This window comes from Anomaloglossus baeobatrachus, chromosome 2, assembly GCF_048569485.1.
Source record: "Anomaloglossus baeobatrachus isolate aAnoBae1 chromosome 2, aAnoBae1.hap1, whole genome shotgun sequence".
In the NCBI taxonomy this organism is placed as follows: Eukaryota; Metazoa; Chordata; class Amphibia; order Anura; family Aromobatidae; genus Anomaloglossus; species Anomaloglossus baeobatrachus.
In genome coordinates, this window is record NC_134354.1 from 472,708,442 (window position 1) to 472,725,106 (window position 16,665).

Sequence of the window (16,665 nt, forward strand, 5' to 3'; positions counted from 1 at the left end):
GGCGTATTGTAAAAAAAGACAAAACACAGTATTTGGACATTAAATGGCTTCACCCAACTACTAACCATGAGTGGAAAAAAAGATTTTGTGTTATCATTCATATTCTCTGAAAAACGGCCAAGAAAGCAAAAAATCTGTCAGGGTATGTAAACTTTTGAGCACAACTATATACACAAAACTATTTCAATTTTATATTTCAACTAATAGTCTTTTTCATATTACTTTGTAGATATCGACACAGAGAAAACAATTAAAGTAGACAAGGCTCGTCAATTGAGGGAACACGTTAATGAACTATTTAGTCGGAAATTTGGTAAGCAGTAAGAAATAGTATTAATTTATCCTTTATAATATAACAGAAAATACACATAATATACAGCAAACCTTTAATATACTAAATTTAGCGCTGTATGAAACCACATAAGTTGGGCTAATAGAGTATTGCAGTTCTTTGGACTGCATTCAATGCTATTCAACATTTAAATCAGATCTGTCCCCAGATTTGAACACAGAAGCTGCAAAATTATTAAATTAATCTCTTAAACTTATAAACCTAGTATATTTAATTTAATAATTCATGTCAGAAAGGCCCTATAATCCTTTTTGTAAGTTGATACTCAGTCACCACTCAGATTGCCTGCTTACCAGCTCCTCGGTATCACTCCTACTGCTGAGATCTCACACTGCTCAATATAAGCTGCAGCTGTCAGTCAGGCTGGGCTCTGTAGGTGGAGATCGATACTATTTCACTTCTAATTGTACTCACAAAACTATAGGAATATTTGGCTTTCAAGTGAAATTTTAGGGTAATCCTAACATGCACTCAAACCTTTTCAGGAGAACTTAGTACTACCTTCTCTAAATTTTTGAATGCACATGTCCAACTGTTCAGTGTTTCAGAACTTTTTGCACAACTTGCTGTTCTCTCACAAGGAGCTTAATGGCAAAATTCACAACAGGTGTTTCATCCATGAATCACCCAATTAACTTTGGGGTTGACTTAGAATTGGTATTTAAACAGTCCCCTCATCATGCTGTGCACATTTTGATATCATGAGGTAAATATGACACCTAACAATTGATCAACTATACCTCGCCATTGCAAGGCTTCAAGTTGATGTTGATGTTTTCAGACAGAAGTGACCACTGAGCTTAAAGTGTCATCAGCAAGTTAGTTGCAACAGAGATACAGAGAGCCTGGAAGAGTCACAGATAGAGTTGATTGGTCGGCCAATAATCCAGTACCGGCGGATCACTGCCAGATTTAAAAAAGAGTCTGGTCCGCTCCGGAATCCGGTGCCCATATAAGTCAAAGGGGACCGGAATCCGGAGGTTAAAAATGTTTGTGGAGGGGCTAGGGGGCTAGGAGCGAGCGCGGCATACTCACCGAGGCGCTGCCATGGCGGCACACTCCTTCCGGGTCACACTGTTACCTTTCGGAGCCGGCAATTCAATATTCATTGTTTTGCCCACCCACCGGCGCGTGTTGGTTGCAGCTAGACACGCCCCCACCCTGAGTGGCAGTGTGTCAGCTGACTGCAACCAATCACAGGCGACACGACGTTCGGTCCCCCCTAATTTTCATTCCCAGCCATGGTAATGCCAGCTGGGGGCTGGTATTTCAGCCCGCATCCGCCCGGTATTGCCGCATGTATTACATGTGGCAATCCCGATACATTACCGGCTCTTCCCGGAGGCGTGATGCGGTGCCAGTCGGGGTAATAGGTTTGTGATCGCACGGGCGTCTGTGAGATATCCGCATCACAAACCTGCAAATGAATGTAAATAAACACACAGAGAAAAAATCCTTTATTTAGAATAAAGTACAAACGCGTCCTCGTTCACCACTTTATTACCCCAACACCCTCCGGCGTAATCCACACGTCCCACGGCGACACATCCAGCTCTGCTACATGTCACAGCTAGCAGCCGTAAAGCACGGCTGCCAGCTGTGAGTGTAGACACTGACTGAGCAGACTTTTACTACCACAACTTGGCATTGGTAATCACCAACCAAGAAAGAAGTGAAACCTCACCGATTAACTATGAAAATTTCAATATTTTATTTTCAAATTCATTCAATTACAAAAGACACAAGAGAGCCACCTGGGGGGCGCATGATTCCAGATACAATATTATAATTATCCTATCCATCCTAGGCAATTTTATCACTGTATATAGCAAAATAACCAAATGACAAAAATGGCCTTACATCAAATCAGTCTGATACTAATATACACAAGTGACAATCAATTTATATTGCTCTATAATTGATAAGGTGGACATATACATCTGTGGGACTGAGCAACATAATATAGAAATCACCAGGATGGAAAATTACTTACTTTAACAATAAGCTGTCTGATCAAGCGTCCCGCCACTCCTGACGTACGTTTCACCACGCGCTTTTGAGAAAGTAAGTAATTTTCCATCCTGGTGATTGAATATAACTATAGCACTGTTATACTTGGTATAGATAGACCTATGGCAGTTTAAACATCGTAATCAGTCTATTTACATGTGATCTTAGAGACAAATTGGTAAGAGAGATATATATCTTAAGGTACACATATACTTGTGGTTATGGGAATTATATGTGATTAATTTTTATGTCTGATGACTTCTATATTATGTTGCTCAGTCCCACAGATGTATATGTCCACCTTATCAATTATAGATCAATATAAATTGATTGTCACGTGTGTATATTAGTATCAGACTGATTTGATGTAAGGCCATTTTTGTCATTTGGTTATTTTGCTATATACAGTGATAAAATTGCCTAGGATGGATAGGATAATTATAATATTGTATCTGGAATCATGCGCCCCCCCAGGTGGCTCTCTTGTGTCTTTTGTAATTGAATGAATTTGAAAATAAAATATTGAAATTTTCATAGTTAATCGGTGAGGTTTCACTTCTTTCTTGGTTGGTGATTACCAATGCCAAGTTGTGGTAGTAAAAGTTGAATTGAAGTGTATATAAGTGGACATTTGTAATTTACTGACTGAGCAGAGGCTGTGACAGGCTGGGCTGTGACATTCTCTCCTCCGCAGCTCCAGCCCATCTCCTCCTCAGTGTCGGCTCGCTCCCCGCAGCAGAGGTCCGCTCTCACTGACCTCTAGCAGGGACACTCTGATGACACTCGGCTCTGTTGTACTGGCAGCGTGAGCCGTATGTCATGCGAGGGAATCGCACCGGTGCTCGTGGAGACAGACAGCGGAGGAGATGGGGAGAAAGTGCTCCCTCTATCTTCTCCGCTCCTGTGATGTGATTGCAAGATCGCATCACAGTCGCATGACCCTCAGCTGACACCCGCAGCAGAGGATCATTTGCATATCGCTTCCGATGCTATCGCATCGGAAGCGGTAGGCAAGTCTACAGAGCCCTCAGAAGTGTGCGCGTGATGCAATGTCAGACTCGTGCGGGTCTGACATGACATCACACGGCACAGCCTGCCTGCATGTACCTAGAAACACATGCACGCTCCTGTCAGATGTGTGTGCGGGTGATGCAATGTCAGACTCGTGCTGGTCTGACATAACATCACACGGCACAGTCTGCCACTGTCTGAACATGAGCGTGCATGTACCTAGAAACACATGCACGCTCCTGTCAGAAGTGTGTGGGTCTGACATGACATCACACGGCACAGTCTGCCACTGTCTGAACATGGGCGTGCATGTTCCTAGAAACACATGCACGCTCCTGTCAGATGTGTGTGCGGCTGTGCTGCGATATCAGACTTGTTGGAGTCCCTCGCAAGTGTGACTGCTGCCTAAGATAAACTGCATGCGTTTTGTTTTTTTTAAATTTAAATAAATAATTAAAAAAAAAAACCGACGTGCAGTCCCCCCTAATTTTCATCCCCAGCCATAATAACGTCGGCTGGGGGCTGGTATATTCTCAACCCGCAGTCACCCGATATAGCCGCTTCTATTAGATGTGACCATTCCAGGGCGATATCAGCTCATCTTGATTTGCCCTGGTGCGGTGGCAATCAAGGTAATAGCAGGGGTTAATAACAGTGCATGGCTGCTATTAAACCCTATGTTTGTGATTGCACGGACGTCTGTGAGATACCCGCATCACAAACCTGTTAATTACAGTAAATAAACAAGACACAGAGAAATCCTTTATTTGGAATAAAGTACAAAAGCAGCCTCCTCCTTCACCACTTTATTACCCCAATACAGCCCTCCAGCTCCGGCGTAATCCACAGGAGATCCAGCGAAGACACATCCAGCTCTGCTACATGTCAGAGCGAGCAGCCATAGAGCACGACTGCCTGCTCTGAGTGCAGCCTATTACTGAGCCGCAATAAGCGATGACTGCATGGCAGAGTTGTCACAGGCTGGGGGGTGTGTCAGCCAGGAACCAATCACAGCTGAGAGGATGGCCAGTGGGCGGGGAAAACACGGAAAGCTGTGTGATTGCATGCACAGCACAGGAAGTAAAACCGCGACCCGGAAGCAGTATGCCACCATGACACCGAGTCTCGGTAAGTATGAAACGCTCATTTATTTTTTTTTTTCATTTTTATTAATTGCCGATTCCGGATCGTGCACCCGGAATCCCGAGTCCGGGTCCGGCCCAGAGATAGCGCTGGAAACCGCGCGGATCCGGACGTTTACAGTTCGGGCCCGCTCAGCACTAGTCACAGAAAGTCATAGAAGGGGACTACTTTTGGCCACATTCCACACTGATGAACCGCTTCATTGTGAACAATGCCCTTCGGAACCGGATGATAAATGACAGACTTAAGGGAGATGAGAAGGCACATTTAAGGGAGATGAGAAGCACCTAAGTGTCACGTCAGAATATTTACCATTATATTTACCATTTAGGTCTGTGTGCTAGACGACCTGCAAGGGTACCTGACCACCCCACCAGACACAGGCAGCATTTTCTTGCTGGACGAGGGACCAGTAGGCCTCAGTGCTATTCACTGAAGAAAGTCGATTCACGCTGGGTATAGAAGTTGGACACAAACAATGCTGGAGACGTCAATGAGAGCGTTATGCATTTGTTACTAGACGAGACTTTGGTGGTGGTTTTACTATTTGGTCAGGTGTGTCTAGTCAATACAGGACCGCCCTACACTTTGTGAATGGTATAGTAACAAGCCCCTACTACTTCATAACATCATTAGTTTAGTCATTGTGCTTCTGCATTAACAACACAGGCCTAATTTTATCTTCATGGATGATAATGCATCAGCTTATTGTGACAACATCATTAGGGAACAGCGGCTGGTGACTGGAGAGGCCTGCATTCTCTCCAGACCTGATCTCTATAAAAAAACCTATTGACACATCTGAGTCGTCGTGTAGAGACTTTGAACTTTATACCCGGGAACTTCAATGGCCTGAGGGTGGCCCTTCAAGAAAATTGAGATGCCATGTCACAGCAGACAATAACTCTACTTGTGAATAGCATGAGACGTCGTTGTCAAGCTGAAATTGATGCTGAAGGCCACATGAAAAGTTATTGAGACATTAACATTTGTGGGCGTATACCCACCAACACTGTTGGCTTTTGTTTCAGCAGTGTGATATGAGGAAATCATCATTGCATTCTTCTACTTAAATGCCCTAATTATAAAGTAAAATATCACTGTAGCTTGAACGCTTTATGTTTTACAAAAATGTCACCCAAAAGCCAAATATCCCTAACTTTTTGTGAGATATATATATACATATATATATACTCGTGTATATATATATATATATATATATATATATATAAAAAATATATATTACTACAGTTCAAAAGTTTTGGATCACCGAGACAATTTTGTCTTTTCCGTGAAAAATCCTAAATTTCTTATTCAAAATCCCTTTTAAATTGTACAAATCTCCCACTTTACCAGCACCAAAGCAATCCCAGACCATCACATTACCTCCACCATGCTTGACAGTTGGCATCAGGCACTCTTTCAGCATCTTTTCAGTAGTTCTGCGTCTCAGAAATGTTCTTCTGTGTGATCCAAACACCTCAAACTTCGATTCGTCTGTCCATAACACTGTTTTCCAATCTTCCTCTGTCCAATTTCTGTGTTCTTTTGCCCATATTAATTTTTTCCTTTTACCAGCCAGTCTCAGATATGGCTTTTTCTTTGCCACTCTGCACTGAAGGCCAGCATCCCGGAGTTGCCTCTTCACTGTAGACGTTGATACTGGTGTTTTGCGGGTACTATTTAAAGAAGCTGCTAGTTGAGGACTGTGGGGTGTCGATTTCTCAAACAAAAGACTCTAATGTACTTGTCTTGTTGCTCAGTTGTGTATCAGGGCCTCCCACTGTTTTCTACTCTGGTTAGAGCCTGTTTGTGCTCTCCTCTGAAGGAAGTAGTACACACTGTTGTACGAAATTTTCAGTTTCTTGGCAATTTCTCGCATGGAATATCCTTTATTTCTAAGAAGAAGAATAGACTGTCAAGTTTCACATGAGAGTTCTCTTTTTCTGGCCATTTTGAGAGTTTAATGGAACCAACAAATGTAATGCTCCAATTTCTCAACTAGCTCAAAGGAAGGTCAGTTTTATAGCTTCTCTAATCATTAAAACTGTTTTCAGCAGTGCTAATATACTTGCACAAGGGTTTTCAAGGGATTGCTAAACATCCATTAGCCTTCTAACAGAGTTAGCAAACACAATTAGAACACTGGAGTGGTGGTTGTTGGAAATGGGCCTCTATACACCTATGTAGATATTGTATTCAAAACCAGATGTTTGTAGCTAGAATAGTCATTTATCACATTCACAATGTATAGATTGTATTTCTGTTTAATTTAATGTTAGCTTCATTGAAAAAAATGTGCTTTCTTTTAAAAAATAAGGAAATATCTATGTGACCCTAAACTTTTGAACTGTAGTGTGTGTGTGTGTGTGTGTGTGTGTGTGTGTGTGTGTGTGTTTGTATATGTATATATATATATATATATATATATATATATATATATACAGTACAGACCAAACACCTTCTCATTCAAAGAGTTTTCTTTATTTTCATGACTCTGAAACTTGTAGATTCACAGTGAAGGCATCAAAACTATGAATTAACAAATAACACATGTGGAATGAAATACTTAACAAAAAATTGTGAAACAACTGAAAATATGTCTAATATTCTAGGTTCTTCAAAGTAGCCACCTTTTGCTTTGATTACTGCTTTGCACACTCTTGGCATTCTCTTGATGAGCTTCAAGAGGTAGTCACCGGAAATGGTTTTCACTTCACAGGTGTGCCCTGTCAGGTTTAATAAGAGGGATTTCTTGCCTTATAAATGGGGTTGGGACCATCAGTTGTGTTGTGCAGAAGTCTGGTGGATACACAGCTAATAGTCCTACTGAATAGACTGTTAGAATTTGCATTATGGCAAGAAAAAAGCAGCTAAGTAAAGAAAAACGAATGGCCATCATTATTTTAAGAAATGAAGGTCAGTCAGTCCGAAAAATTGGGAAAACTTTGAAAGTGTCCCCAAGTGCAGTGGCAAAAACCATCAAAGAAACTGGCTCACATGAGGAACGCCCCAGGAAAGGAAGACCAAGAGTCACCTCTGCTGCAGAGGATAAGTTTATCCGACGCACCAGCCTCAGAAATCGCAGATTAACAGCAGCTCAGATTAGAGACCAGGTCAATGCCACACAGAGTTCTAGCAGCAGACACATCTCTAGAACAACTGTTAAGAGGAGACTTTGTGCAGCAGACCTTCATGGTAAAACAGCTGCTAGGAAACCACTGCTAAGGACAGGCAACAAGCAGAAGAGACTTGTTTGGGCTAAAGAATACAAGGAATGGACATGAGACCAGTGTAAATCTGTGCTTTGGTCTGATGAGTCCAAATTTGAGATCTTTGGATCCAACCACCGTGTCTTTGTGCGACGCAGAAAAGGTGAACGGATGGACTCTACATGCCTGGTTCCCACCATGAACTGAATAGGATAACTGAAGTGAGCACTAATATATATATATTATGAGTGCAAGCCAAAAAATACATACTATATAAGGATAAGGCTGCACATCAAACTTAGATAATGGTATAATGCCTCAAGCATATGGAAAAATATTGGAATATACAATGAAAAATGCTACTTGCTAATTTGAACATGTGAATAATGAATTGCATACCTGCCATGAATATTAGGAAAAAGGAGATATTTAGCAATCGCATTGATCAATGTAACTGAGCACTCATAATATATATATATATTAGTGCTCACTTCAGTTATATGTAGTTTTTTTTCTGAATGTGAACACAGCTCTGCCCCTTTCGGCCATGTTTTTTCCATCTCCTATATAAGAAAGTCCTTAGTTACCCCTCTCCACCCACAGCAGTTTTTAATTGCAATGAGATGACACACAGTTAGGGTCACAGAGCTAGGGACCCCAATATAGAGATATACCTTGACGAGGTCTTGGGGCTCAGTTACATTAATCAATGCGATTGCTAAATATCTCCTTTTTCCTAATATTCATGGCAGGTATGCAATTCATTATTCACATGTTCAAATTAGCAAGCATTTTTCATTGTATATTCCAATATTTTTCCATATGCTTGAGGCATTATACCATTATCTAAGTTTGATGTGCAGCCTTATCCTTATATGGTTCACACTTTTTTGTTAAGTATTTCATTCCACATGTGTTAATTCATAGTTTTGATGCCCTCAATGTGAATCTACAATTTTCAGAGTCATGAAAATAAAGAAAACTCTTTGAATGAGAAGGTGTGTTCAAACTTTTTGGTCTGTAATGTACATACATATATATATATATATATATATATATATATATATATTATGGTGAAACAAAACTATTTTATTTTTTTTAGGTATGACTGACAAAACTAAACAAGAGGTAATGTTCTCTCACTCTTGTTATTGATGCTCCTAAGATAATCAGTTATGGGATAGGTCTGCTCTCTTATTAGCCAAAATGGCACAGAACACATACACATTGTGACCATTGGCTCATAGGAAACATACAGGACACTTAGGGGCACTTTGCACACTACGACATCGCAAGCCGATGCTTGCGATGCCGAGCGCGATAGTCCCCACCCCCGTCACAGCTGCAATATCATGGTGATAGTTGGCATAGCGAACAATATCGCTACGCCAGCTTCACATGCACTCACCTGCCCTGCGACGTTGCTCTGGCCGGCGAACCGCCTCCTTATTAAGGGGGCGGGTCGTGCGGCATCATAGCGACGTCACACGGCAGGCGTCCAATAGAAGCGGAGGGGCGGAGATGAGCGGGATGTAAACATCCCGCCCATCTCCTTCCTTCCGCATAGCTGGCGTGAGCCGCAGGACGCAGGTAGGGGATGTTACTCGCTCCTGCGGCTTCACATACAGCGATGTGTGATGCCGCTGGAACGAGGAACAACATCGTAACATCGGTCATTTCCAAATTATGGAAATGACCGCCGCTACACCGATGATACCATTACGACGATTTTGCGCTCGTTAATCGTATCAAAAAGGCTTTATACACTACGATATCGCCTGCGACGCCGGATGTGCGTCACTTTCAATTTGACCCTACCGACATCGCACCTGCGATGTCGTAGTGTGCAAAGTGCCCCTTAGTGTCTGGTTTATTCAAGATGGGAGCTCTTCCCGTGCTCCCTTCTCTGCGTTGATTGATGGCTATCAGCGGGGAATACACTGGACTAATAACTTAGGGCTCTAGAGTCTTATGAAGGATCTACTTTAATATACCAACTGTAATTTATTCAATGATTATTCCTTCCTAATATGGGTTTGTTTTTACCTATTAGTTCTTGAATGGTTTAATGAGATGGATTTTAGGGAATGCACATGTCATGTTAACGGAATAGAAAATAAAATTATCAGCTATGTTTTATAGGAGAAGCTATTGGCATGAACTACCCAGTGAAAGTTCCTTATAGGAAAATTACCGCCAACCCCGGATGTGTCGTAGTGGATGGGATGCCACCAGGGGTTTCATTTAAAGCCCCCAGTTATCTAGAAATAAGTTCAATGCGCAGAATCCTGGATTCAGCAAAATTTATCAAATTTACAGTTATAAGGTGAGCTTTACAACAGGGGATTGGCTGACTACATGGCAAAATCTTTCATATTTGTCGCATTTTATGTAATTTGGCCTTTGCGTGATAATATATTGATATCTAATGGCAAAAAAAAAAAGCTACACGTCATAAAGATGTGGCAGCACCGTAACCAACACAGAATATTTGAATTACTTGTAATGGTTTGTTCACTACTCGGACAACCCTTCCTCATTCCGTATGTTTCCCCCATCATCCTCACCTCCTGTGCTGCCACCATTCCAGCGGTGCGGCACTGTCTCTCCTGAAATTACATAACTGTGTGACATCACGCTGTCCCGGCAGCCAATCAGCACTGGCTTCATTCTTTCCGCCTTCGGACATATCACATACATCCAGAGGAAGAGAGAGATGAGTAGGACTGCATCGGAGAAAATGGAGAAACATACAGATTTAGAAGTGGATGTCCAAGTAGTGGACAACAGCTTTAATGTATTAAGGCCATGTTTACTGTATATTAAATGTAAGGATCTTATTGCAGATTTTTATCAAGTGCTAGTTTACCTGCCACAACAATACAGTCGCATTCCGATGTGTTCCTGCAGTGACATTACACCTGTACATCAGTAGATGCATATCTGTCTCTCTCTTTCAGTCCTGATTCTGAATGAGTTTATTTTTCTAATTTTATAGGCCTTTTCCAGGGTTGGTATTTAACAACCGTGAGTATATTTTTAAGAAAAGGTCTTTCTCTCTGTTCCATTTTTCTGTTGGTTACAAAATTATTTCCTTTTGCTGCATTATTATTGAACATTGCCTATTTTCGATGTCAAGAGTCAAGACACCCTTCTACAAAATACCTGAAATCATTTATCATTAAGATTTGCTGAATACATGTTAATTTTAGATATACTTTGCTGACTATTACTCCTTCCTGTCATATTATTGCAGTATCAGAAGTCATCTGATATGTGCCACATGGTGTTTGACTCTTAAAGGCCCTGTCACACACACAGATAAATCTGCGGCAGATCTGTGGTTGCAGTGAAATTGTGGACAATCAGTGCCAGGTTTGTGGCTGTGTACAAATGGAACAATATGTCCATGATTTCACTGCAACCACAGATCTGCCAAAGATTTATCTCTGTGCGTGATGGGGCCTTTACTCACAGTGTCATGGCGGCATCAGAAGCTGTTCAGATGTCAGACTCTGACACTCCACTCTATGCTTTCTCTGGTGCTTCTGAGTTGCACAGGCAGGCTCGGACATTGACCAGCTGTGTGCTTATTAGTAATCTGGCTAGCAGGAGTTAATTTCTGATGGCCTGCTAGTTACCATTTGGATCACATGTTGCAGGAGACCTATCACAGTTACCTCCCACATTTTTTAGGTTGATGGAATCTTTCAATATCGTTGAGTCTTTTGATGCTTCCGCATACTGAGAAGAGGGGGCGTGACTTTCCAGAAGCTCCATACTGTATCTGTCAGTCTCCTGATGCTTCCGCAGTCTGAGAAGAGGGGGCTTGACCACGCCTCCTGTTCTCTGCATAGAAGCATCAGGTGACTGAAAAATAGTTACAGCACAGAGCTTCTGGGACGTGACACCCCCTCTTCTCAGAATGCAGAAGCATCAGGAGACTGACAGATTCTCACAGCACAGAGCTTCTGGAACGTCACACCCCCTCTTCTCAGAATGCAGAAGCATCAGGAGACTGACAGATACTTACAGCAAGGAGCTTCTGGGACATCACACCCCTTCTTCTCAGAATGCAGAGGCATCAGGAGACTGACAGATACAGCAAGGAGCTTCTGGGACATCACACCCCCTCTTCTCAGAATGCAGAAGCATCAGGAGACTGACAGATACTTACAGCAAGGAGCTTATGGGACGTCACACCCCCTCTTCTCAAAATCCAGAAGCATCAGGAGACTGACAGATACTTACAGCAAGGAGCTTCTGGGACGTCACACCCCCTCTTCTCAGAATGTGGAAGCTTCAGTAGATTGACAGATACTCACAGCCCAGAGCTTCTGGGATGTCACACCCCTACTTCTATATATGTTGTTTCTTTCTGTATTTTAACTCTAAAATCTATACATAACATCTATTCTCTACTAGTCAGTAAGCTGACCTCATTTACATGTTGATAGGTGTAATGACCTGCAAATTTTCGTGCACCTTTCGCTTTCATGTTCAGATTTACATTAGGTTTTATGTCTGATAATTATATTGGTATTTGTTTGCATTTCAGAAGTATCAGGGGAAAGTGAGTCTGAACCACATACAGAATCTGGTAAAATAACTGATTTATTATATTTTTACAAGGGCTGTCTTTGAATTGTGCTGCTATAAGGTCATTTTAATTCATAAAATTCACAGAAGTAAAAAATTGTGTTGTCAGTGCTGAAAAGTATTGATTATTGGTATTCCAGAAGAACTTGATAATAAAGTGACTTTACTTTTTATAAAGTTTGTTGTTTTCTTCATTAACAGGTAATTTTGACAGGAATCATACAGCAGAAGGTATTTAACGTTTCCTGATATTATTAAACAGTGTTATGTAACTGAATTCCCACTTGCTACATGCAAAGTAATACTAATTAAAACACAGCATTTGATGACAGATACAATATATTCTTCAATGTAAAAATGTCTTTTTCCATTCTTATCCACTGAGACATTATATACATTATATCCAGCAGTTACTTTTTTTTATTTTATTTTTTATAGACCTAGAAGATGACTGTAATATAAAATTGGAATCAGATCCAACATGGTGAAAGTGTCTAAGGTAAATAATTGTAGAATCATTATCTCCCGATATTCATTTGGTTATCCGATACTAATTCTTTCTGCTTTATTTTCTAGGGAGGTCTCCAGACTGAACTCTCAATGTCCTCAATGATCGAATGTGAATTATAGACTATAGAATGTTTACAGACATAACAACATGGTGCATTTACTTAAACACACTGCATGTCTTCTTCATGTATCTCAACATTTATGTGCATATGCATAAATGTGTAATATGGAAATAACCCTTTATAGTTGGCCTTTAAAGGGTATTCCTGGGGACAAGTATAGGATTTTAAAGGAGATATACATGTGGACAAAATTGTTTACACCCTTCTGTTAAAGTAAGAAAAACCCACAATGGTCACTAAAATAACTTGAAACTGACAAATATAATTTTGTTTTAATCTACTGAATGATGCAGTAATTAATGCATAATGAATGAATGAAATCAGACATTGTTTTTGATTTGTGGTTCAACAGAAAAAAAATAAAAAAAAATAATGAAAATTTCTTGGAAAAAATAATGGTACCCCTAGAAAATATAAAAAATTATTTGATTATATGGACATGTTAAACTAATCTGTGGCTAATAATTAACATCACGGTTTTCTTCTAAAGCGCTACGATATATCTAACGAGATGTCGACGGGGTCACGTCGTAAGTGACGCACATCCGGCATTGTTAGTGATATCGTAGCGTATGACAGCTATGAACGAGCAGAAATACTTACCTTCTCGTTCATCGTTGACACGTCGCTCATTTTCTAAAAATCGAACGTCCTGTTGTTCATTGTTCCCGAGGTAGCACACATCACTCCGTGTGACACCCCGGGAACGATGAACTGCAGCTTACCTGCAACCACCGGCAATGCTGAAGGAAGGAGGTGGGCGGGATGTTTACGTCCCGCTCATCTCCGCCCCTCCGCTTCTATTGGCCAGTCGCTGCGTGACGTTGCTATGACGCCAAACGTCCCACCCCTTCAGGAAGTGCATGTTCGCCGCCCACAGCGAGGTCGTTTGGAAGGTAAGTACGTGTGACGGGGGGGGGTTACAGCATTGTGCGACACGGGCAAGAAATTACCCGTGCCGCACAAATGATGGGGGCGGGTGCGATCGCAAATGCGATCGCACGATTAATTGTAACGTGTAAAGCAGCCTTATTTTGTAATCAGTCAGTCTGCATATTTATAGTGTGAAAAATAGTCACTGTGCTGTTTGGCATTATGCATGGTGTGTACCACAATGAACATAAACCAAAGATAGCTAAGGGGTACTTCTCACATAGCGAGATCACAGGTTTTGTGACGTACCAGTGACCTCATCAGCGATCTCGCTGTGTGTGACACTAAGGAGCGACCTGGCCCCTGCTGTGAAATCGCTGATCGTTACACACTGTTCTGGTTCATTTTTTGCTCGTTGGTCTCCCGCTGTGCAGCACACATTGGCGTTTTTGACGGCGGGAGAGCAACGAGCACCGACTCTGTGTAAGCAGCGTATGCTGGTAACCATGGTAAATATCGGGTAACTAAGTAAAGCGCTTTGCTTGGTTACCCGATATTTACCCTGATTACCAGCGTACACCGCTTACAGGCTGCCAGCGCTGGCTCCCTGCACACGTAGCCAGGTTAAATATCGTGTAACTAAGCAAAGCGCTTTGCTTAGTAACCCGATATACTTAGTATTATGTACTGTCATGGCTTGTCCAACAGTGGTTCGCAGTCTGTATTTGCAGCTTCTGCATAACATGTACAGGAGCGAAGAGAGACAATATGACTGAATTAAAGAAGCTGTGAAATTAGAAGGCGTGGATCTCAAGTGGAGAGGGGAAAGGGAGGGCAGGCAGAGCACAGATACAATTACTGCAGCTTGGCAGGGGCTGGCCATGCTCCCTGATCTCGGAGTGCATGAAAGGGAATGATATCAGGGAGTTGGCTGTTACTAGAAACCAATCGCAGGCCATGCCAACTGATCTGTAACATAATGTCCCAGAAATGAGGGGGAACACTGAGGAGCAGCTCCAGCATCATACTGAATAGCACATACTGTCAGGATCAGAAACACTATTGTCAGCTTATTTATTTATGAAGGTATGCCCATTAGAATAATTTGTTTCCCAGGAGTACCCCTTTAACTTTGACTTTCAAAAGCAGCAGCATTCTTAGTGGGATAATGTCTCTAATATTAACTGTCTACCGTTTGCCTTTCATGGCTGTCTTTAAATGTACTGTGCTAAGACCCACCCCATGTTAACTATTACAATCCACTAATAAATACTTTTCTAAGTGTGTTGCATTCTTTTTCCTTAATTCATAATGATTCCTTCCTTGTTTTTTTCCTGTTATGTAATGTTTTGTTTTCACACACTATGCATGTATGCAAATGAGCTCATATCAGCCAAACTAGAGGTACCAATCTGAAGGTAATTTTGGGGTTCTTGCTGAAGGAAGTAAATCTGAATGTAAAAGTTAGTGATAAAGAAAGGAGTGGACACAGTTTGGCAACCAATGAAATAAGCCATATGCAGGTCCTTCATAGAACTTTGAACCTAAAGGTCTTGAAAGCCACGTTATATATATATTTGTGTTGTGGTATTTTGTATGTGAAAAGTTAATTATGCTGCACTTCCACTGTACAATTATTCACCAGATCTTTATCTGTCATAATGTAGCTCCTCTTTTTCTGTTAAGATTTTCCACAGGTTTTTGTGTGACTGTCGGAATGTGTTCCACTTTAGCCATTTGTCATTTGAGATCAGGTACTGATATTAGACGAGAAGGTCTGGGTTACAATTCGCATTTTTTTTTCCAATAATTTTTATTGCTTTACATATTTTAACATCTACAAGAGATAGACAGTTATCACAACAGGATTATAATGACATTATCCACTCATTTGTGTTTTCTCTATTTAATCTATAAATCCACAACCTTGAACTTCCCTGACCCCCCCGACAATCCTCTCCCCCCCCCTCCCCAACCCAACCCAACCCAACCCATGCAGCTAGCTTCTTTTCTGGCATTTTAGAAGCGGTTCACTTCCCCCCGTGAACATCTTCACCAATTCCTTATATTTTTTTCAGCCTAGGTTCTTCCTCTGTCTAAGTATCCATGGGTACTTTCAGCTTTCCCAACGATCCACTTATGTCCTCCAGTAAATACCATGTTGTTAATCTGAACAGTGTCATATACGGTAGTTAATTACTTCTGCTTCAGTGTGATAGCACAGTAAAAATGCCTTCCATTTAGTTATGAATATTTTAATTCCTTGCTTCATTCTGCCTCTCACCATTCTAGATTGAGTAAGGCTTTAAGCTGCCCGATAATATTGCCAAATTCAGATACCCGGTCATCTAGCCAGTGTTTTAGTATAGTTCATTTAACTATTAGGCATATAGAGTGGAACGGAATTGGACTAGACCCCTCCCCCTCTATAGGTTTCTCACCCTCACTCGACTCACAGTGGAACAGATATCTCAGAGGACTCAGAGGTATGTTTTTCTAACACTTGGGATTTCAGTGGGCTGCATGGGTTGGAAAGCCCTATCCCTCTCGTTATGTTGATGCCTTCGATCGCTGAGCTCTTGGGGACAGTTCATTGAGATACTGTCCTCCACAGGTTAATTATCAGGTTGCGTGAAGCTACTCCCTGATCTAGGGTCCAGTACCCCGCCGTGCTCGGTACCAGTTCGGTTACCTGGTACTCCGGTGCCAACCGTTCTCCTAAACCAAGTCTGGCTCCTTTCCCTAATACCCTGCGACCGGGTCTCCGACTCCTCCAGTCCCGGACCACCGTCTGCGACCTAGCCAACGTCTCCCAGGGAGCTCCAATTCCCTC

At 41.6% G+C, this 16,665-nt stretch overlaps 1 protein-coding gene across 3 annotated transcripts in view; it reads left to right on the top strand.

The window, feature by feature from the left end:
- Positions 1 to 15,095, top strand: part of GTF2I (general transcription factor IIi) — a 151,085-nt gene extending 135,990 nt beyond the window's left edge. For all 3 annotated transcript variants that reach the window (XM_075336360.1, XM_075336362.1, XM_075336361.1), the window contains exons 27-33: positions 230 to 313; positions 9,871 to 10,054; positions 10,727 to 10,755; positions 12,287 to 12,328; positions 12,529 to 12,558; positions 12,766 to 12,826; positions 12,904 to 15,095. In XM_075336360.1, coding sequence (XP_075192475.1) covers positions 230 to 313; positions 9,871 to 10,054; positions 10,727 to 10,755; positions 12,287 to 12,328; positions 12,529 to 12,558; positions 12,766 to 12,815 — 419 coding nt within the window. In that variant the 3' untranslated portion in view covers positions 12,816 to 12,826; positions 12,904 to 15,095. The remainder of the gene's footprint in view (positions 1 to 229; positions 314 to 9,870; positions 10,055 to 10,726; positions 10,756 to 12,286; positions 12,329 to 12,528; positions 12,559 to 12,765; positions 12,827 to 12,903) is intronic.
- The last annotated feature ends 1,570 nt before the right edge of the window (positions 15,096 to 16,665 follow it).